A 25,120-nucleotide genomic window follows, 5' to 3' on the forward strand; every position below is an offset into this window, starting at 1 on the left:
TGGAATAAAGCATTTCATTGAATAAAGTTTTATATGATTTAAACAAAACATGTAGACATGCAAGTTTTAAATAATATATGGGAAGTATAACAACGGGATGTGTCATTCTTATCTCAACCCCATTCCTTTTAATTATCTCAACCTCATTCTAATATATGGGTCACCACTATCTCAACCCCATTTCAATATATATAAGAAATTTAATGGAATGGGTTGGTTAGGGTAGGTAGCATAACTTCCCCTACCCGCCCAATGTAATTTTTAATTATTCTTTTAGTTTTTTAGAAAAATTTAATTGGATAAAAAATAAATATAATTTATAAATAAATCAATATTTTATTTTTATAATTTATTTTTATGAGAAGTATTTGTTTTTAAAATTTTACATGGGTTAGAAAAAAAAGGAAAATGAGAAAAATAAAAGTTAATTTAACTATTATTTAATTATATATAATTAAACAGGGCAAGACAAGATCATACCTTAATTTACCCCAAGCTTTAAAATAAATAAAATACCAAACTTACCCTTACCCATTTACACTTCTATCAAACCCACCAGAGCGGGTACCTGAAAAAACTTGTTCCTCTACTGTCCCTATTTAAGTCAAGTTTTTTGTGATATAAACCAAATATAACTTCTTTATATGTAACTTTAGAATCAAATTTATTTTATTGAATGAAGAAATATATGATTGTGAACAAAGTATAATTACTACACATATATGTTATGAGAAATATAAGGCAAGATTAGTGAAAATATGAATTTATAAATCTTTTCCACCAATTTCCACAATCAAATTTGCTTAGTTATCAAAAGATTCCAACAAGTAAAATTCATTTGCTCGAGACCCCTACTTATATCATCACATAACTCTCACCAATTAATCAAAAATCTTTTTCCTTGTTATATATAAAATTATTAACATTTTTTTTAAAAAGAAGAACAAATTAAAAGAGACTACACCATTTAAAGTAATCTTGAAATCATCCCTTGAGAAGCATCAAAAGCACCGAAAGTAGATGGCAGGGTTACTTTTATTTATTCTTTGTCTGGAGACAGCTCCAAGCATCACTAAATTAAGTTGAGAATGGGATGCCCTTTAAGGTAGATAAGGTCCCACAACAATGATTCTTTCAAGCCCTTTTGGCCTTACAGCAGAGATTTCTTTCCTTGAATCAAATTACATGAACTCCTTTGGCTTTCCTCATCTCTTGAGTCACTGCCTCTTTCTCATTTTATCATCCATTCCTAACTTGGCTCTCGTTCACCTCTGATTCCTTCACCGTCTCTCTGTTTGGAACCGAAACTCTGCTTTTTTCGTTTCCTTGTTTCTTTTCACTTGCTCCACCCTCTTCTTAGTTTCCTCTTATTTTCTCACTTCCCACCTGTTTTCCAACAAAACCAATTTCCCAAAAAAAAAAAAAAAAATCCCATTTGTTTTAGTTTGGTAATCCACTCTAAAAACACCAGCTTTCCTTGTTGTCGTTTTGTTACACTGAATCAAATTACAAGCATTCCTTGAGCTTTCTCCATATCTTCACTCTCTACACCTTTGCCATCTTATCATCCATTCCTAACTTTACTCATTTTCAGTTTCACCACTGTTTCTCCTTTCCATTTTCCTACTCACCATCCCTCTGCTTGGAACAAATACTCTTCTCCTTTCATTTCTTGCGTTCTCTTCTTTTAGTTTCTTCTTATTGCTGCTTTCATTTGTTTCTTCCTTTTCTCGCTTCCCATTTGTTTTCCTAAAAAAAGCTAACAAAAAAAAAAAAAAAAAAAATCCAACTGAGACGAAATGACAGAGAGCGTCATTAACATCGTTACTACCATTGCTGGCAAAATTGCAGAGTACTCGGTTGCTCCAATTGGGCGCCGGCTAAGTTATCTGTTTTGCTACCGCGGCTACATGGATGATCTCAGCAACAAGGTTCAGGAGTTGGGGCATGCAAAGGATGACCTTCAGATAACTGTTGATGAAGCCATTAGAAGAGGGGATGAAATCAGACCTATTGTTCATGACTGGCTGACTCGGGCAGATGGGATTACAGGGGAGGCAGAGGAATTGATGACAGATGAAAACAAGAGCTGTTTCAAAGGGTGGTGTCCTAATCTCAAGTCACGTTACCAGCTAGGCAGAGAAGCAGACCAGAAGGCACAGGTTATTGTTGAAATCCAAAAAGCCCGCAATTTCCGTGATGGCGTATCACATCGTGTCCCTGCCCCGAACGTGACTTCTAAAAATTATGACCCTTTTGAATCAAGGGCATCAATTTTGAATGAAATAATGGATGCATTGAGAGATGATAAGATCAGCATGATTGGTGTATGGGGGATGGGCGGCGTGGGCAAAACCACGCTGGTTGAACAAGTAGCTGCGCAAGCGAAGCAACAGAAGTTATTTGACGAAGTGCCGACAGCATATGTATCCCAGACGGTGGACTTGAAGAAAATCCAACAACAGATTGCAGATGTGATAGGTTTGGAATTTGTGGAGGAGAGCGAATCGGGACGAGCAGGGCGGCTTAGTCAGAGGTTGACTCGAGAGAAGAAGCTTCTCATAATTTTAGATGATCTTTGGGCGGGCCTTAATTTGAAGGACGTCGGGATCCCTTCGGATCATAAAGGGTTGAAAATGGTGCTGACTTCTAGAAGACATAGCGTTTTATTTAATGAGATGGGCATCGAAAAGAATTTTTCAGTTGAACAATTGTCGGAAGAAGAAGCATGGAGTTTGTTTAAAAAAGAGGCAGGCGAGTCAATTGAGAAACCAGATTTGCAACCTACAGCAGAGGAGGTGCTTAAAAAATGCGGGGGTTTGCCTATTGCAATTGTTACAGTTGCAAAGGCATTAAAAGGTAAGGATTCCATTACATGGAGGGATGCCTTACGGCAACTTACACGATCTATTGAGACCACTGTTGAAGGAATTGAAGCAAAAATCTTCCTCACTCTAGAGTTAAGCTACAATCATTTATATGGTGATGAGGTTAAGTCATTGTTCTTGCTTTGCGGTTTGTTGGATTATGGGGATACTCCAATCGATAACTTGTTCAAATATGGTGTGGGCCTCGATTTGTTTCAAAACATCAATGCATTGGAAGAAGCCAGGGATAGACTGCATACGTTGATCAACAACCTCAAAGCCTCAAGTTTATTGCTAAAAAGCAATGATGATGCTTATGTCAGAATGCATGACGTGGTTCGTCAAGTCGCCAGAGCAATTGCATCCAAGGATCCTCATCGATTTGTAGTAAGGGAAGATGATCGATTTGAAGAATGGTCAAAGACCGATGAATCCAAAAGGTGCACCTTCCTCTCTTTGAATCGCAGAGCTGCCCATGAGCTTCCTGAAGGCTTGGTATGTCCCGAACTTAAACTTTTTCTACTGTACAGCAACAATCCTTCCTTCAGTTCCTTGAATATCCCGAACACATTTTTCGAAGGGATGAAAAAACTCAAAGTTTTAGATTTATCCAAAATGAGTTTTACAACACTACCTTCATCACTTGATTCCCTTTCAAATCTCCGAACATTGCGTCTAGATGGGTGCAAGTTGGTAGACATTGCTCTAATTGGAAAGCTAACGAATCTACAAGTTCTTAGCTTGGTGGGTTCTACAATCCAACAATTGCCTAATGAAATGGTGCAATTGACCAATCTAAGGCTGTTAGACTTGAACCATTGCGGGCAACTTGAAGTTATTCCACAAAATCTCTTATCAAGTTTGTCTCGATTAGAATGTTTGTACATGAAATCTAGCTTTACTCAATGGGCGGTTGAAGGTGAAAACAATGCTTGTTTATCCGAGCTAAATCATTTGTCTCATTTGACAACTTTAGATATATATATACCGGATGCCAAGTTGCTACCAAAAGAAGACATGTTCCTTGGGAACCTAACAAGATATTCAATATTTATGGGTGATGGGATGTTCCCCACATATTGTAAAACATCAAGAACATTAAAGCTCAATGAGGTTGACAGAAGCTTATATTTGGGAGATGGAATTGGCAAGTTATTAAAGAAGACTGAAGAACTAGAGTTAAGGGAATTGAGTGGTACTAAGAGTATTCTTTATGAACTGGACAAGGAGGGTTTTTGTAAGTTGAAGCATCTCCACGTTAGTGCAAGTCCAGAGATTCAATATGTCATTGATTTAAAGGATCAACGAGTTCTACAAAAGGGTGCCTTTCCTTTATTAGAGTCGTTGATTCTTGATGGGCTGATTAACTTGGAAGAAGTATGTCGTGGTCTGATTCCAATAAGGTTTTTTGATAACTTAAAAACTCTGAATGTGGAGGAATGTGATGGATTGAAATTTATCTTCTTACTTTCAACCGCTGGAGGGCTTTCCCAACTTGAATCTATGAGAATAAAAAATTGCAAAGTCATGCAACAAATAATCACATATGAAAGGGAGTCAGAAATAAAAGAAAATGACCATATGGGAACCAACTTGCAACCATTCCCTAAATTACAATTCTTGGAAGTTGATAATCTACCAGAGCTTATGAACTTCAGCTACTTCGGCTCTGAGTTGGAAACAACATCGCAAGGAATGTGTTCCCAAGGCAATATTGATATCCACATGCCATTTTTCAGTTGTCAGGTATGTTAAAGCTTAATTAATAGCTAATTTCTTGGTTTTATTATTTTTTTTCACATCACTTTTTTATAATAAATATATCAAAGGAAAAACTAGGTTGGGTATAGATGTAGTTTCTAAATTCCACCTTGTAAGTGTGTTAATAAAAGGAGAAAATATAAAGATGAGAAGAGAATTTAGTAAAATATTTTATTTGTAAATACTCTTTGATATTTTTATGCAAGAACTTGCCAAAACCAATAAATTCTCTATTAAGAACTTGTCAATTTTTATGGGGGAAATTTTTGAAGATTTTTTCAAAGGTCCTCACATGATTCTTTTTAATCATCTTTTTAGATTTTTAAAACATAACTAAAGTGGAGATATGAATATTTGGGAATTGATGAATATTTAAGGAAGATAATATACTTATATTTATCATTGCTTTCCAATTGATGATGTCATGTATTACATTACAGGCTTCATTCCCTAATTTGGAGGAGTTGAATCTGGACAATCTTCCCAAATTGAAGGAGATATGGCATCACCAACTTCCATTTGGGTCCTTCAACAATTTGCAGATCCTACAAGTGTACGATTGTCCATGTCTACTCAATCTTATCCCATCTCATTTGATCCAAAGGTTGGAGAATTTGAAAGAGATAGACGTAAATGATTGTGAAGTCCTAGAACATGTGTTTGTGTTTGATCTTCAAGGACTAGATAGAAATGTTGGGATCCTCCCAAAGTTAGAAACCTTGAAGTTAGGAGAACTATCTAGACTGAGGTATATTATATGCAATGAGGACAAGAATGATAGCATGAGATGTCTTTTCTCTCCTCCTATGCTCATGGATTTTCAAAACCTCAAACATCTATCCATCCAAGATTGTATGGAGGAAGACGAAGATGAGGGACATGTCAACACTCCTACAGAAGATATAATGCTCTTCGGTGAAAAGGTTAGTTTTCTCTCTCATATATATATATATATATTTAATTTTTTTCTTATACTATTTTGTGAAATAATGATAAAAATATTCCATTAAAATAATACAAAAATATTATGAGAAGATTATATTAATCTCTAATAATAAATTTATTAAATTAATTTAAAATTTAATTTTACATAATAAAAAATGGTGAATAATAATTAAATTATAGAGGAGTTGAAAAAAAGGAATAAATTTAAAGCAAAACTTTAGTTTTAAAAACAATAAATATTAACAAGATAATATAAAATGAGGGTATAAGTATGATATAATTTAAAAGGAAAAATACAAGTGCTAATTGGAATAAGTATGGCAATGACTTGCAAAGGGAATTAGATGAATGTTTTAATTGAAAAAAAATAATAAAAAGGAATTAAAATTAATTTTATAAAAATGAAAAATAAAACAATAGTTGTTATCTATGCATGTTAGTGTTTTTTTTTTCCTTTTTATTTATTTAGACGTCTTTTATTCTTTACTCTTTTTGAATTTATGTATTTTTTATTTTTTGTTAAGAGCAAAATTAACGTAATTTATCTAATTTTAAAAACCAAATTTGAGAAGTTTTTCTTCATGATATACATTTTGTAATTTTATATTTATAGGTATTTATTTTAATAGTTTTTTTCTCTAAAATTTAAAATTTTATTTTATTTTAAGTACATTTTCTACCTTTTAAGAAGTTTTTAGAATAAAAAGATTTGATATTTTTTATATATATATTTTTAATAAATTTCATCATCCTCTAGTACGTTTAAGTTAATATTTTTATATTAATTTTTTATATAAAAGATTATAAATAATATCCTTAGGTCAACTAATTATTCATAATCTATTTACTTAAATATATTTTAATTTTTATAAAATAAAAAAATTGTTATGAAATAAAAGATCATAAATATAAGTTTCAATGATAATTCTTTTTACGTAGAATAAAATAAATTTTAACCTTTTTAAATTTACTAAATAAAAAATTAAGCACATCTTTTGGAATATTTTAATCCATGTCTTACCGCTCATCACCCTCTACTCTTCCCATCATTGTCTCCTTTGCTTTTCCCTACCCCATCCCTATCTTATTTCTTTTAAGTTTTAATGGAAAAACTAGGTTGGTTCTACATTCACTTTCTAAATTCCTCCTTGTAATTGTGTTAAATAACATAAAGATAAGAAGAAAACTTCAAAATTTGTAAAGGATTAATAAAAAAAATAATTAGTTCAATGAAATTGGATTTAATAATTTTTGTGATATCCCATATTGGATAAAGGGGAAAGTTTTTGGTACTACATAGGTATGGACTCCTCCTAACTATATAGATGCGTTTTAAAGCCGCAAGAACCCTTTTAGGTTTAGAGCGGACAATATTTACACGGTTGAGTACGGGCTATTACAAATGGTATTAGAGTCGATCCTGGACCTCAATGTTGGGGTTTGTTTGCCCCTCCTGTGGGACACAACGAAGTTGTTGTGTCTGCATAGGAGGGTATTTGTGATATTTTACATTCGATAGGAGAGAAAGTTTTCGACGCTATATAGGTTTGGACTCCTCTTAATTATGTAGACCATTTTTAAAGTCTTAAGGACCCCTTTTAAAGTCAAATCATTGACATCTTTAAAAGAGACAAATTTTAAAAAGGAAATCATTAGAATTTATTAATAAGATAAAAAATAAAGGAGTGCTTTAACCATAACACTAATGCCTCTTATCAACATCTAAGTCCTAGCACTCATCATCCTCCACGATTTTTCAATGTTTTCTCACACCACTGTAGTCATTCCTATGTTCTTTTAACAAAAATATAGCTAAAGAATCACCTTTAAATAGCTAATATTATGCAGGAACTTGCCAAAACCAATAAATTCTCTATTGATAACTTGTCAATTTTTATGGGGAAATTTTTGAAGATTTTTCCAAAGATTTTCACATGATTCTTTTTAATCATCTTTTTAGATTTTTAAAACATAACTAAAGTGAAGATGTGAATATATGGGAATTGATGAATATTTAAGGAAGAGAATATACTTATATTTATCACTGCTTTCCGATTGATGATGTGATGTATTATATTACAGGTTTCATTCCCTAATTTGGAGGAGTTGGAATTGGACAATCTTCCCAAATTGAAGGAGATATGGCATCACCAACTTCCATTTGGGTCCTTCAACAATTTGCAGATCCTACAAGTATACGATTGTCCATGCCTACTCAATCTTATCCCATCTCATTTGATCCAAAGGTTGGAGAATTTGAAAGAGATAGACATAAATGATTGTGAAGCCCTAGAACATGTGTTTGTGTTTGATCTTCAAGGACTAGATAGAAATGTTGGGATCCTCCCAAAGTTAGAAACCTTGAGGTTGGGAGAACTACCTAGACTGAGGTATATTATATGCGATGAGAACAAGAATGATAGCATGAGATGTCTTTTCTCTCATCCTACGCTCATGGATTTTCAAAACCTCAAACATCTATCCATCCAAGATTGTATGGTGGAAGACGAAGAGGAGGGACATGTCAATACTCCTATAGAAGATACAATGCTCTTCGGTGAAAAGGTTAGTTTTCTCCCATATATATATATTTTCTCATACTATTTTGTGAAATATTGATAAAAATATTTCATTAAAATAATACAAAAACATTATGAGAAGATTATATTAATCTCTAATAATAAATTTATTAAATTAATTAAAAATTTAATTTTACATAATAAAAAATGGTGAATAATAATTAAATTATAGAGGAGTTGAAAAAAAGAATAAATTAAAAGCAATACTTTAGTTTTAAAAACAATAAATATTAACAAAAATAATATAAAACGAGAGAAACTGGTAAGTATTATTTAATTTAAAAGGAAAAATATAAGTGCTAATTGGCATAAATATTGCAATGAATTGAAAAGGAATTAGAGGAATCTTTTAATTGAAAAATAAATTTTAAAAAGGAATTAAAATTAATTTTATAAAAACAAAAAAATAAAAAAATAGTATATATTGTTATCTATGTGCTTTTTTTATTTATTTTATATTTAGATGTCTTTTCTTATATACTTTTTTTTTTTTTAAATTTATGTGTTATTTATTTTTTGTTCAGAGCAAAATTACCATAATTTATCTAGTTTTAAAAACCAGATCTGAGAACTTTATTTTATAGTTGTTTTCTCTAAAATTTAAAATTTTATTTTATTTTAAGTACATTTTCTACCTTCTAAGAAGTTTTCAGAATAAAAGGATTTGATATATATATATTTATTTTTTTTTATTAAATTTCACCATCCTCTAATGTGTTTAAGTCAATATTTTTATATTAATTTATTATATAAAGGATTATAATAATATCCTTAGCTCAATTAATTATTAATAATCTATTTACTTAAACGTATTTTAATTTTACAAAACATAAGTTTTTTTTTATTATATGATATTTTAATTTTTATAAAATAATAAATTATTATGAAATAAAAGATCATAAATATAAGTTTTGAAGATAATTCTTTTACGAAGAATAAAGTAAATTTTAATATTTTTAAATATAATAATAAAACTTAATCACATCTTTTGGAATATTTTAATCTCGATTTTTTAAAAATATTTTTGACAAAATTTTTGGTATAAATTAATATGAGAGATTTTTAGTGGAAACACCTTGTAATTTTTTATTTTTTATTTTTTATTTTTTATTTTTGTAACATATGGAATATGTGTGTTGGAAGATGAAACAAAAATGAAAATCACCCTCTCGATCTTCTATTCGATGCTCTTTGGGAAAGTAGAGAGCATGCCCACCTTGTAATATCAAGGCCCTCATCCCAGCTCAATCCCTCATGTCCCACCCTCATTAACCTTTGCCCTATTTACATTTCTTTTCCATCAGTCTCCTTTGTTTCTCCCTACCTCATCTTTATGTTAATTCTCTTAAGTTAATTTTAATGGAAGCTTTTGCCTGCCCCATCCCTATCTTATTTCTCTTTAAGTTGTATGTGATGAAAAAACTAGGTTGATTCTACATTCACTTTCTAAATTCCTCCTTGTAAGTGCGTTAAATGGAGATAACATAAAGATGAGAAGATAATTTAGTGTGTTATTATTATTTTTATGCATATTGTTTGATATTTAAAAAATGTCTAAGTTAAATAAAAAAAAGACTTAAAATTTGAAAAGGATTAACAAAAAAAATTAGTTGAGTGAAATTGGATTTAATAATTTTTAGATGGAAAATGGAGACAAAAATGAATCTTGATTTTGTTTATTTATGTAGTTTTATTTTTTATAATGATTTATTGTGACAAAATAAAAAATATTATATCTCTTTCCCCTAATAATTGACTTTCTTTATTATTTTACTTAATTGAACTAAATAGTACACCTTTTTAATAAAGAAAAAAACTTTGGAGTTTCTATTGTATAGGAATATTGATGAAAAAAATCCATATTTATGAAAACATTGGTAAAAAAAAAAGAAAAATATGAAAATTATTTACAAAACTTTAAAAAATAATAAAATAAAAAATAATATATAAAGATATATATGATTGAATTAATGTTATAATTAAATTAGAGTGGCTTATGAATGATATATATGATGAAATTAGTATGGTTTATAAGTGATATGACATAAGTTTATGATAAGTATAACTTTCAAGATGAATACCAAAAAAAGAATTATATTTTGTATATTTAGTATTAACATTTAATAATAAATTTATTAAATTATTTTAAAATTTAATTTTAAATAATATAAAAATAATGAATGATATCCCCAATATAATGGAAAATTATGTCTAGAAGAGCATGGAAGGATTTTTTTAAGAAAAAAATTACTCTTATAAACTTATCAGAATAAGATTATCTCTAAATTAATTAAAAAAAAAAAAGACTCTCCTAGGTGTTTTTTTTAATATTATAATTACCCTTAATAAAAATATTTTCTAGAATGAAATTTCATATGTTTAAAACTATCATAAGTTCTTTTACAATGAAGAAAAGGAAGTAAGTTCTAACCTCTATAATAATAAGACGATCTCCATTGAAGAGAATGTTATAAATTTTGAACACTAATTATAATTTTTGAATACATTGTTGGGAGATATTTTGGTTGATTATCTTGGTTGGAGAAACGAGTATGAAAAAAATTGTGAAATTTTGATTTTTGTTTGTTGGGGTGTGGTGAGTTTATTATAATTGAAGATCAAAATAAGAAGGAAAATGGGGAAAGACTAGGCTTTTAACCTCTTACCCAACTTGTTTTGTTTGTTTTTTAATTTTATATATATATATATATATTTAATTTAATGGAAAATTTCAGCCATAAGATATTTTTATTAAAGGTAATTTTGGTATTTAAAAAAAAAGTCTCTTTTATAATTTATTAAGAGAGAATCTTATTTTGGTAAGTTTGTAAAAGTATTATAATAATAATTATTATTATCATTGTTATTTAATAAACTTCCAATGCTCTCTTAAACATAATTGTCCTGATAAAAATATAAAGAAGTTGAAAAACGAGTAAGGTTAAAAACAAATTTTAATTTTAAAAAATATTAATAAAATACCAATAGGAAGTAGTATAAAACTAAGAGAAAATTTTTAGCTAAATGAGGGAAAAGTAGGGACTAATAAAAAAAATACAGGGATAAATTTGAAAGTGAAATCATAAACATTTTTTTTAAAAGGCAAATATTAAAAAGGAAATCATTAGAATTTATTAATAGGATAAAAAATAAAAGAGTGCTTTAACCATAACACTGATGCCTCTTATCAACATCCAAGTCCTAGCACTCATCATCTTCCACGAATTTCCACTGTTTTCTCACACCACCATAGTCATTCCTATGTTCTTTTAGCAGAAATATAACTAAAGAATTGCCATTAAATAGCTAATATTATGCAAGAGCTTGCTGAAACTAATAAACTCTCTATTGATAACTAGTCAACTTTCATGGGGGAAATTTTTGAAGATTTTCACATAATTCTTTTAGATTTTTATAACGTAATTAAAGTGAAGATGCTAATATTTGGGAATTGATGAATATTTAAGGAAGGGAATATATTTATGCTTATCACAATTTTCTAATAGATGATATCATGTGTTTTATTACAGGTTTCATTCCCCAATTTGGAGACGTTGAACCTCATTAATCTTCTCAAGTTGAAAAAGATATGGCATCACCAACTTTCACCAAGGTCATTCTACAATTTGCAAATCCTAGAAGTGTGCAATTGTTCAGGTCTTCTCAATCTTATCCCGTCTCATTTGATACAAAGGTTCAACAATTTAAAAAGGATAAAAGCCTATGAGTTGGAAGTCCTAGAACATGTGTTTGATATTCAAGGACTTGATAGAAATGTTAGGATCCTCCCAAAGTTAGAAACCTTGGAGTTAGAAGGACTACCCAGGTTGAGGAATATTATATGCAATGGGGACAAGAATGAAAGCATGAAATGTCTTTTCTCTTCTCCCACACTTGTGGATTTTCAAAACCTCAAATGCCTATCCATCAAAAGGTGTGCGAAGGAAGATGATGACAAGGGACATATCAGTATTCCTATCAAAGATGTAGTGCTCTTCAATGAAAAGGTTAGTTTTCTGCCATTTTTTTTTTCTTATACTATTTTGGGAAATATTGATAAAAATATTCCATTAAAATAATACAAAAATATTATGATGAGATTATATTAATTTCTCATAGTAAATTTATTAAACAAATTTAGAATTTAATTTTTCATAATAAAAAATGGTGAATAATAGTTAAATTATAGAGGAGTTGAAAAATAAATAAATTTAAAGAAAATTTTAGTTTTAAAAAAAATAAATATTAATGGAAATTATATCAAAATAGAGGAAAATGGTAAGTATTATTTAATTTAAAAGGAAAAATATGGGTGCTATTTGGTAAATATAGAAATGAATTGCAAAGGGAATTAGAGGAATTTTTTAATTGAAAAAATAAAATTTAAAAAGGAATTAAAATTAATTTTATAAAAATGAAAATTAAAACAATAGCATATATTGTTATCTATGAGTGTTAGTGCTTTTTTTTTTTTCTTTTTTTTATTTAGACATCTTTTCTCCTTTATGTTTTTTGAATTTATGTGTTTTTTTTGTTAAGAGCAAAATTAACACAATTTATCTAATTTTAAAAGCCAGATCTGACATAATTTATCTAATTTTAAAAACCAAATCTAAGAACTTTTTCTTCATGATATACATTTTGTAATTCTATATTTATAGTTATTTATTTTACAATAGTTGTGTTATCTAAAATAAAATTTTATTTTATTTTAAGTACATTTTCTATCTTTTTAGAAGTTTTTAGAATCAAACGATTATATATATATATAGATAGATATATGTTTATTTATTTATTTATATATTTTTATTAAATTTCATCATCCTATAGTATGTTTAAGTCAATATTTTTATATTAATTTGTTATATAAAGGATTATAAATCATATCCTTAGGTCAATTAATTATTGACAATCTATTTTCTTAAATGTATTTTAATTTTATAAAACAATTTTTTTTTTTTATCATGTGGTATTTTAATTTTTATAAAATAAAAAAATATTATGAAATAAAATATCATAAATATAAGTTTTAATGACAATTTTTTTATGTAGAATAAAATAAATTTTAATATTTTTAAATTTAATAAAAAAAATTAATCACATCATTTGGAATATTTTAATCTTGAATTTTTGAAAATAATTTTGACAAAATTATTGTTGTAAATTAATATGAGAGATTTTTAGTGGAAACACCTTATAATTTTTATTTTTATTTTTATTTTCTAACAAATGGGATATGTGTGTTGGAAGATGAAACAAAAATGAAGATTAACTCCTCTGTTATTTAGTGCTCTTTCAGAAAGCAAAGAGCATGCCCACCTTGTAATCTCAAGGCCCTCATCCCACCTCAATCCCCCACTCCTACCGCTCATCACCCTTTGCCCTATTTACATTTCTTTCCAATCATTGTCTTCTTTACCCCATTCCTATCTTATTTCTCTTAAGTTGTAATGGAAAAACTAGGTTGGTTCCACATTCACTTTCTAAATTCCTCCTTGTAAGTGTGTTGAATGGAGATAACATAAAGATGAAAAGAGAATTTAGCATATTAATTATTTTTTTATGGATACTGTTTGATATTTGAAAAATGTCTAAGTTAAATAATAAAAAGACCTTAAAATTTGGAAAGGATTAATAGAAAAAATTAGTCTCAGTGAAATTGGATTTAATGTTATGTTTGCTTGAATTAATGTCTAAGTTATATATGATACTATTATGTTTGTTTGAATTAATGTCTAAGTTATATATGACAATATTATGTTTGCGTGAATTAGTGTCATGATTAAATTAGTGTTGTTTATGAGTAATACAGACATGCATAATCAAATTAGTATGATTTGTGAATGACATAACAAAAGTTGTGATAAGTATAATTCCATATTTTGTATAGTCAGTATGAATTTTTAATAACAAATTTCTTAAATTATTTGAAAATTTAATTTTAAATAATATAAAGATAATTAGTAATAAATAAACTATAGAGAAGTTGATAAATGAATAAAGTTAAAAACAAAATTTTAATTGTAAAAAACATTAAATATAAATATGAACAAGTATTAAAATAAAGAAAAACTTTAAGTATTATTTTAATTTAAATAAGGATTAATAGGAATAAATTTAAGAATGAAATCATTGAAATATTTTAAAAGAAAAATGAAATTTAAGAAATGAAATCATAAGAATTTCATAATAGGAAAAAAAAATAATAAAAGAGTACATATGATTTAAAATAATAAATGGTTTATATGAATAAAAATAATTGACGATATTAGAATAAAATCTATCAGCTTCAAGTCCAAACACTCATCATTCTCTACCCTATTTACCTTCTATTATTAGTGTATTTGGCCTCACTCATAGTCATTCCTCTATTCTTTTAGTGAAAAAAAATAGCGAAAAAAGTACAAGATAAGTTAAGCTTTGTACCTAATTTCTATAGTTATATTTTTTCCTTTTACAAAACCTTTTCCTTCAAATCATAAATAAAAAAGAAATAATGGTTCTATGACACATTCCAAATTCCACTTTGTAAGGACCTAAAGGATATCATATAAAAATTTGTTTCTCGGTAATGTATTAATATCAATGTAAATTACTATTGAGAAAAATAAACCAAATTATATATAAAATTATTGAAATAATCCAAGTTGTTGAATAAAAGACTAAAAAATTTATATGTTTTAAAAGCTTTATAAGGAAATTGAAAATAATATTTTGGAGGAAAAATAATGAAAATAAAAATTGAAAAATGGATCTTCATTTTTTAATATTTTTTCTTTATTTGTAATAATGGAATGAGAAAAGGAGAAATTTATTCTATCTATTTCCTTCAATGACTAATTTTTTTTATATTTTTATTATAAAATTATAATTAAATTAAATTAATATTAATTTATCATTAAATTAATTTTAATAATAAATTTATTAAATTAATTTAAAATTTAATTTTAATTAAAAAAATGGTGAATAATAAGTGAATTATAAAGGAGCGGGAGAAAAAAAAATTAAGAGAAAATTTAATTTTAACAATAAATGTTGATGTAAATAATATAAGAATGAGGAAAAAATGGTCGGTATTATTTAAATTTAGAAAGGAAAAAATTAGGTGTAATTGGAATAAATGCTGCAATGAATTGGAGAGAATTAGTGAAAATTTTATTCAAATAATAATGTTTTATTTAAATATTAGAATATTTATAATGAATTTTATTTTGGAAAATTGGGGTAAGATGTTAGATGATTAAAATATTTTAATATTTATGATTAATTTTTTACTTTTGAAAATAAAAAAGAGTAGAACATATTTTATTTTATGTAAGAAAACTAATTAATCTTGATTTTAAAATAATGATGAGAGTTAATAATTTTATTAACTTTGTAGTTATATTAATCATTAATAATAATTTTATTATTTATTTTTTAAAATAAAAACAATAAGAAAAAAGCCAGTGGATCATAAATAAAATATGAAAGAGTTGAAAAAAGTAATGAAATCAAAAATAAATTTTTAATTTTAAAAACATTAAAAAAAAAAAGTTAAGTGTTAATATGAACAAATAGGGTAATGAATTTAAAAGTGAACTTACTGAAATTTTTAATAGGAAAAATAAACTTAAAAATAAAATTGTTAAAGTGCGTATATGGTTTAATATGAAATAATAAATGTTTGCATATGGAACATATCAATGATAGATGAAACAAATGAATGATTGTTTGCTAAGAAAAACTCTTGATCACCAACCATGAGATATGATTCCTTGTAATTTGATTTCTCGAAGTTTCTTATAACATCATATTTTTTATACATAGTAAAAGTGAACAGGTGAATATTTGAGAGTTAATGAATTATGTAAGGAATATTTTTATATTTATCATAACTTTATGATTGATGATGTTATGTATTATATTGTATCTTTGTTTTAGGTTTCATTCCCTAACTTGGAGGAGTTAAAACTCGATGATCTTCCCAAATTGAAGATGATATGGCATCACCAACTTTCACTTGAATTCTTTTGCAAGTTACGGATCTTAAGTGTGTGTAATTGTCCACGTCTAGTCAATCTTGTTCCATCTCATTTGATACAAAGCTTCCAAAATTTGAAAGAGGTAGATGTGTGTGATTGTAAAGTCCTAGAATGTGTGTTTGATAATCGAGGACTTAGTCAAGATGTTGGAATCCTCCCAAAAATAGAAATTCTAAAGTTAGAAAAACTACCTAGACTCAGGCTCATTATATGCAATGAGGACAACGAGGACAATAATGACAACATGAGATATCTTTTATCTCCTTCCAAGTTCAAGGATTTTCACCACCTCAAAGAGCTACATATCATTAAATGTGGGATACTCTTCGATGAAAAGGTTAGTTTTCTCCCATATTTTTTGTTTTTCTTTATAATACTTGGAATATTTAGGGAGAGATACTATAAAAATAATTTTAAAAAACAAGTATGAGAAAAATACATTAATTTTTAATAATAATTTTATTAAATTAATTTAAAATTTAATCTTAAATGATAACAAATTGTGAATAATAAGTAAAATTACAAATGAGTTGAAAAAAGAAAAATTTAAAGTGAAAAATTAATTTTAAAAAAGATAAATGTTAATAGAAATAATATTAAAATAATTAAGGAAAAAAATGGCAATTATTATTTTAATTTACAAAGGAAAAAAAATTAGTTCCTAATTTAAAGAAATATCACTATGAATTGGAATGGAGAATTAGTGAAAATTTAATTCAAATTATAATATTTTATTTAAATTTTAAAATAATTAAAATTAATAACATTTGGGAAATTTGGGGTAAGATGTTAGATGATTGAAATATTTAAAAATTTATTACTAACTTTTTACTTTTGAAAATAAAAAAGACTAAAACATATTTTATTTCATATGAGGAAAGTAATTAAAACATATTTTATTTCATATAAGGAGACTAATTAATCTTGATTTTGAAATAATCATCAAAGTTAATAATTTTATTATTTAGTTTCAAAAACTATAAAAAGAGCTAGTGGTTCATAAATATAATATAAAAGAGTTGAAAACAAGGATAAAGTTAAAAGTGAATTTTTAATTTTAAAAAATTAAATATTAATGTAAAAACATAAAAAAAAAGTAAACATCGTAAATAAATAAAAAAGAAATAAATATAGCAATGAATTTAAAAGTGAAATTATTGAAATTTTTAACAGGAAAAATAAATTTAAAAGGAGATTGTTAAAGTTTGTATATGATTTGAGAGTTAGTGAATTATATTGACAGAATATTTTTACATTTATCACACTTTTACAATTGATGATGTCATGTATTAAATATTGTGTTTCTCATGTAGGTTTCATTCCCTTCTAATTTGGAGGTGTTGGTTATAAAAAGTCTCCCCAAGTTGAAGGAGATAGATGTTAGGATCCTTTCAAAGTTAAAAATCCTACGGTTAGAGAAACTACCTAGATTAAGATGTATTATATGCAACGAGGATAAGAATGACAGTGAAAGATGTCTTTTGTCTCCTTCCATGTTCAAGAATTTTCTCAATCTCGAAGAGCTACATACCATTGATTGTGGGATTGAGGACAAGAGAGATGTCTATACTCCTACTAATGATGTAGAGCTCTCCAATGAACAGGTTAGTTTTCTCCCATATTTTTTGTTTTTCCTTATATTACTTTCTTAAAATATTAACAAAGGAAAATAAAGGTTAAATTACTTTTATTATCCTTATTTTAACATTTAAAAAAAAAATTACAATCCTAAATATTATTTAGGTAAAAGTGAGTTTTGATTCACTAATTAAAAAATACATAAAAAAAGGAATCTCAACTTTTATAAATTGGTTTTATCTTCATCTATCCAAAAATATTTTAAAATACATGCACTATTTCATAAGTTATATATTTATTTTCTAAAATGACATTTTACTTGTCAAAATAATAACGCCAATTGGATTTTTTTTTAAACTGATTAAAATAAGAAATTCAAAATATAATTAAAATTTTAAAAAACTTTAAAGCTAAAAATATAAAAATAAAATATTAACTTTCACTTTGTTAAATGATACTAGTAGAAGTATAGATATTAAGAAAGAATTGGAAATCAATGAAAGTCAATATTTTATTTTTAAAATTTTTTAAGTTTTTTTTGGTTCTAATTGTATTTAATTTATATTTTTTAATTGTATTTCATTTTTAAGTATTTTAGTTTTAATTATATTTTTAATTTTTAAAATTTCTTATTTTATTATTAATGTCAACTAATAATTGTTTTTTCAATTTTATTAAGAAAAATGAGAAGATGAGTATATTTATATAATACAGTATTTAAAATCATTATTAATTAGAGAATTAGAAATATTTTATTTATCACTCGAAGATCCTGGAGAATTTTTTCAAAATGATTTGTATATAATATTATATAATAAAAAAATTATAATATATTTATTTGTAAGATATTTTTTATCAAATTAAAATGATAAATTAACTTTTTGATAATTTTATTTAATATTGTCAAGTAAATGAGTATTTCAGAAAATAAACATCTTATGGAAATGTGCATGTATTTTAAAATATTGTTAAATAAATAAATATAAAACTAATTTATAAATATTTATCACTTTTCCCTATTATTTATTACATAGAAATTATATATATATATATATATATATATATATATATATATATATACATCATTTTTAATTTGGACCTCATTTCTCTTTTACTCTTGGTCTTTTTTTTTTTTTCTTTTTTTCTTTTTTTCTTTTTTAATTTTTAAATTGTGTTATTTTGTTGTTAACATCAAAATAAACCAAGCACTTTTCCAAAAACAAAATTATGAACTTTTTCTTTGAATCAATGATATAAGTTTTGTAATTTTATATTTTATTTTGTATGTTTTGATTAATATTTTAATTATTAATACTTTATTTAATGTTTTGTCCGAAGCCCCATTTAAATTATATTTCTTGAAAGATATTAATATTATAATAGTTATTTGATTTTTTGGAAAATTGTTTAGAATGAAAATTACTTTTTCTTTCACTAATGAAACTTTTATAACATAACTGAAGTGAACATGCGATTATTTCGGAGTTGAATTATATTTAAGGAATACGTTTATGCCTATCACAACTTTCCAATTGATGGCATATATTGTGTCTGTGCAACAGGTTTCATTCCTTGATGGAGTATCTTATGAAGCTTTTGAATCAAGAGCCTCCACTTTCAACAAAATTATGGATGCTCTAAGAGATGACGAGATCAACTTGTTTGGAGTAGTGGGGATGGGCGGCGTGGGCAAAACCACACTGGTGAAACAAGTAGCTCAACAAGCTAAGCAACAGCACTTGTTCACCGCACAACTCTATATAGATGTATCCTGGACTCGAGACTCTTGTACACTTCAACAAGAAGTAATTTCATATATTCAACAAAATATTGCAGAAATGTTAGACTGGGAATTTAAGGGGTTGGATGAATCCACAAGAGCAGTTGAACTGAAGCAGAGACTGAAGAAAGAGAAGATCCTTATAATCTTAGATGGCATTTGGAAGGAGATTAATTTGGAGGAAGCTGGAATTCCTTGTAAAGATGATGAGAAAGAATGCAAAATAGTGTTGGCTTCTAGGGATGGAGACATATTATGCAAAGACATGGGCGCACAAATATGTTTTCCAGTGGAACATTTACCACCGGAAGAAGCTTGGAGTTTTTTTAAGAAGACAACAGGTGATTCCGTGGAGGAGAATCTTCAACTGCGACCCATAGCCATAGAAGTAGTGGAAGAATGTAAGGGTTTACCAATTGCAATTGTAACAATTGCCAAGGCATTAAAAGATGAGACCGTGGCTGTATGGAAGAATGCCTTGGAACAACTCAGGAGTTGTGCACCAACAAACATCATAGGAGTGGATGAAAAGGTGTACTCCTGTCTGGAGTGGAGCTACAACCATTTGAAAGGTGATGAAGTCAAGTCATTGTTCTTACTTTGTGGTTCGTTGAGCTGTTATGATATTTCAATGGATGACTTGTTACAATATGGTATGGGTTTAGACTTGTTTGACTGCATCGACTCATTGGAGCAAGCAAGAGATAAACTACTTGCATTGGTGGAAATCCTCAAAGCCTCAGGCTTGTTACTTGACAGTCATGAAGATAGACACAATTTTGTGAGGATGCCCGATGTTGTTTATGATGTTGCCAGAGAAATTGCATCCAAGGATCCTCATCCATTTGTAGTCAGAGACGATGTTGGATTGGAAAAATGGTCAGAGACTGATGAATCCAAAAGCTGTACTTTCATCTCTTTGCGTTGCAAAATTGTGCATGAGCTTCCTCAAGGGTTGGTATGTCCGGACCTTCAATCTTTTCTATTGCACAGAAACAATCCTTCCTTGAATATCCCGAACACATTTTTCGAAGGGATGAAAAAACTCAAAGTTTTGGATTTGTCAGATATGCATTTTACAACACTACCTTCATCACTTGATTCCCTTGCAAATCTCCGTACATTGCGTCTAGATGGGTGCGAGTTGGAAGACATTGCTCTAATTGGAAAGCTAAGAAAACTAGAAGTTCTTAGCTTGGCCGGTTCTACAGTCCAACGATTGCCTAATGAAATGGTGCAACTGACCAATCTAAGACTGTTGGATTTGGATGATTGCGAGGAGCTTGAAGTAATTCCACGAAATATCTTATCAAGTTTGTCTCGATTAGAATGTTTGAGCATGATATCTAGCTTTACTAAATGGGTGGTTGAAGGTGAAAGCAATGCTTGTTTATCAGAGCTAAATCATTTGTCTTATTTGACAAATTTATCTATAGAAATACCTGATGCCAAGTTGCTACCAAAAGACATTCTATTTGAGAACTTGACAAGCTATGTGATATTGATAGGTGATGATGATCGGCGGGAATTTAGAACCAAAAGAGCATTGAAGCTCCAGAGTGTCAATAGCAGCTTACATTTAGGGGATGGAATTAGCAAGTTGTTGGAGAGAAGTGAAGAACTAGAGTTCTTTGAATTACGTGGTGCTAAGTATGTTCTTTGCCCATCAAATAGGGAGAGTTTTCTTGAACTGAAGCATCTCCGAGTTAGTAACAGTCCCAATATTCAATATATCATTGATTCAAAGGATCAACGGTTTCTGCATGATCCAATTCCAATAGGGTGTTTTGGTAACTTAAGAACCCTAGATGTGCATTCATGTCCTAAATTGAAATTTCTCCTTTTGCTTTCCACGGCTAGAGGCCTTTCCCAACTTGAAGAAATGATGATAGGAAATTGCGATGCCATGCAACAAATAATAGTCTTTGAAAGGGAGTCAGAAATAAAAGAAGATGGACATGCTGGGACCAACTTGCAACTATTCCCAAAATTGCGATCCTTGAAGCTCTATTGTCTACCGCAACTCATCAACTTCAGTTCTAAGTTAGAAACAACATCTTCCACATCTCAGAGTAGAAATGCAAGGTCGAAAGACTCATTTTTCAGTCATAAGGTATGTTAAAGCTTATTAGCCAATTTCGTTGGTTTTAAGTTTTTTTTTTTTTTTTTTTAATTTTTTTTTATTTTATGCCATTTTATATTGATATAAGTCAAATGAAAGACTAGGGTGGGTCCACATACACTTTCCAAACTCCACCATGTTAAAATTATTTGAACACTTCATTTTATTTACATAATATAAAAATAATGAATAATATATAAAATATGGAGTTGAAAAACTAATAAGGTTAAAAGAAATTTTAATTTTAAACACATTAAATATTAATAGGAATGAGTATAAAAATAAGGAAAACCTATAAGTATTATTTTACTTTAAATAAGAAAAAAGTCAGGTTAATAGGAATAAATACAAAATAATTTTAAAAGTGAAATGATCAAAATCTTTTAAAAGAAAAAGGAAATTTTGAAAAGGCATTCACAAGAATCTATTAATGGGACAAAATAAAAGAGTGTGTATGATTTAAAATAATAAATTATTTATATGAATAAAAATAATTTGTGGCATGAGAATCCCTTATTATTTCATTTTTTTAAATATAACTAAAGTAGACGTGTTAATAATACTAAGTTGATGAATTATATTTAAAGAATATATTTATGTTTATTCTAACTTTCCAATTGATGATGTCATGGATTATATTATAGGTTTCATTCCCTAACTTAGAGGTGTTTACACTCTCATATCTACCCAAAGTGAAGGATATATGGCATCATCAACTTCCATTTGGATCCTTCTGCAATTTACGGATCTTAAGGGTGTACAATTGTCCATGTCTACTCAATCTTGTCCCATCTCATTTGATACGCAACTTCCAGAATTTAAAAGAGATAAATGTGGAAGATTGTAAACTCCTAGAACATGTGATTATTCTTCAAGGAATTGATGGAAATGTCGAGATCCTCTCAAAGTTAGAAACCTTGAAGTTGGTATCCTTACCTAGGTTGAGATGGATCAAAGAAGAGAATGATAGTTTGAAATATATTTCCTCTCTTCTAACACTCATGAATATTCAGAACCTCAAAGAACTACGTATCACTAATTGTAGAATGGAGGATCTACAGAAGACGTAGTATTCTTTTGTGAGAAGGTTAGTTTTCTCCCTTACTTTTTATTTTTCTCTCCCATACTTTTTATTTCTCCTTATATATATTGAATTATTGATAGAAATATTCTATAAAAATAAAAAAGTATGAAGGTTAATTAATGTTTAATAGTAACTTACTAGATTAATTTAAAATTTAATTTTAAATATATTTCATGTAAGACATTACTTATCATTCTTTCGAAATACAGTCAAATCACACTTATTTAAAAAAATTTATAGAATTTATTTTTAATAGATTAAAAAAATTGTGAATATTCTATTTCTTTACATTCATATAAAAATTAACTTCCTTTATTTTCTTCTAATTTAACTAAATAATACACCATTTTACAATGAAAGAACCTTTGGCAATTCAAATTAGTATAGCATGTGAATGATATAATATAAATTTATGATAAGTATAACTTTCAAGATGAATGCTAAAAACAAAATAATATTTTGTATATTTACTATCAACATGTAATAATAAATTTCATTAATTAAAAATTTATTTTTCAAATAAAAAAATGAATAATAAATAAAATATAAAGGAATTGAAAAACAAGATTAAATAAATTTTAAGTTTGAAAAACATTAAATATTTATAGGATGGAGGTAGAATCCACTTTTATTTTATTTTATTTATTTTTTATTTTATTTTTATTTTTATCTAGAAGCAAGAATATGTTTTTTTTTTTTGTTATCTTCGTAATATATTCTACAAACAATATTACAAAGTTTTACCTTATTTATTTTGAAATGGTATCATTTTCTTTTGTTCTCATCATTTTCATTTTTTTAGGTACACTGGATTTACTTTAAGTTTTGTTATATTTGAGATGAAGTGCAGATGCAGCCTTTGTAAGAGAAATTGTAGGATGGAGGTAGAATCCACTTTTTTTTTTTTTAATTTATTTTTATTTTTTATCCAGAAGCAATAATATGTTTTTTTTTCTTTGTAATATATTCTACAAACACTATTACTAAGTTTTACCTTATTTATTTTGAAATGGTATCATTTTCTTTTGTTCTTGTCATTTTCATTTTTTTAGGTTTATTGGATTTGTTTTATATTTTCCTTACTTATATTGAGAAATTGTCAATGATGTTTCATTCAATCATTCCCTTCATTAGAGAGAGTTTATTTCTTCAAACACATGCTAGATTTTCATATGCATTTTGCTCAACTCATTGTTATATTCCTAAGAAAATGTGTTTTTTAAGTGTGTGGTCTTGCACAATGATGAAAGTTTTAATTTATCAATATTCAACTTCTTATATTGCCTGTGTTGACATTTCATAAATTATGAAATATATATGATAAAAGAATCTTTGTTATTTGCTAAATTTATGTATATTGTTTGAGTAAATTTTTAATCATGTCTTAAATCATGTAATATTGCCTTCAAATGTGAAATATGATATTATGAAAATTCATTAAACATGATCTAATAGTAGATAAAGGATTCATAATATCATTTAATAGGATGTTTAGAGTTTGGCTTGAAATATGAAATTGGTCAAATATATTTAAGAATGCCTTATGAGGACAATCATTAGAGTAGAGACCTCTTGATTTATTAAATGAAGCCTAATTAGTTAGAATGTTCTTCTTGGATAATCAATCTTAGATAACATGATCAAAATGACTTTGTCACTTGTATGCTCATTGTGCAACAATCAATCTACTCATGTTTGGTTGGTTATTGATTGATAGGAAAATCAAGTTCACTTGCAATTACTCAATTATGATCTCTAATTATGCAACCAGAGTGCCAACATTCTAAAGCAACCTCCAAGTCTTTCAAGGGTTATGAAAAGTCTACTTGAAAAATAAATAAATAAATACAACTAACAACCTGTCAATTTGATTATCCAGTGATTTAGGCTTTAGATGACACCATAATTATTGTCATGCTTTAGCAATATTGTAAATCATGTTCTCGAATTTGGGGGTGATTTAGTACTAACATTATAATAGAGGGACACTATATGTAGTCCTAGTGTACCCATAATTTGCATGCATTAAATGAAAAATTCATGAACCATCTTTCGTGTTTGCTATTCTAAAACTCAAGTTGTAAACAATGTTATTATGAAACTTAAGTCATTCAAACAAAAAGAATGAAAATTTAATGTTCCTAATCTTGGAATAACACATAATAATTTGATACTTAAATAAATTAACCATCTAATGTTTCTTATGAAAATACCTCTTCTTATCTCTTTCCATTATAAAATTGAATAAATTTTTTTTAGTTATTGTAAAATAAAAATTAAAAATAAGATTAAAACTAATAATATGAAAACAAAATATTGAATTCCCACTTGAAAATATAAAACAAAATATAAAAATTCATCATTTTATTAATTCATATCT

The 25,120-nt window shown here is 27.3% G+C and overlaps 1 protein-coding gene across 1 annotated transcript; it reads left to right on the top strand.

The window, feature by feature from the left end:
• Nucleotides 1-1,194: 1,194 nt before the first annotated feature.
• LOC117909912 lies at nt 1,195-23,777 on the top strand. Its single transcript, XM_034823963.1, has 9 exons — nt 1,195-4,613; nt 5,069-5,551; nt 7,656-8,138; nt 11,683-12,159; nt 16,076-16,513; nt 17,490-17,780; nt 19,317-21,647; nt 22,301-22,743; nt 23,543-23,777. The coding sequence occupies exons 1-8, from the start codon at nt 1,800-1,802 to the stop codon at nt 22,724-22,726; spliced, it is 7,743 nt and encodes a 2,580-aa protein (XP_034679854.1). The 5' UTR covers nt 1,195-1,799; the 3' UTR covers nt 22,727-22,743; nt 23,543-23,777.
• The last annotated feature ends 1,343 nt before the right edge of the window (nt 23,778-25,120 follow it).

Source organism: Vitis riparia, unplaced genomic scaffold, assembly GCF_004353265.1.
Source record: "Vitis riparia cultivar Riparia Gloire de Montpellier isolate 1030 unplaced genomic scaffold, EGFV_Vit.rip_1.0 scaffold466_pilon_pilon, whole genome shotgun sequence".
Classification (NCBI taxonomy): domain Eukaryota; kingdom Viridiplantae; phylum Streptophyta; class Magnoliopsida; order Vitales; family Vitaceae; genus Vitis; species Vitis riparia.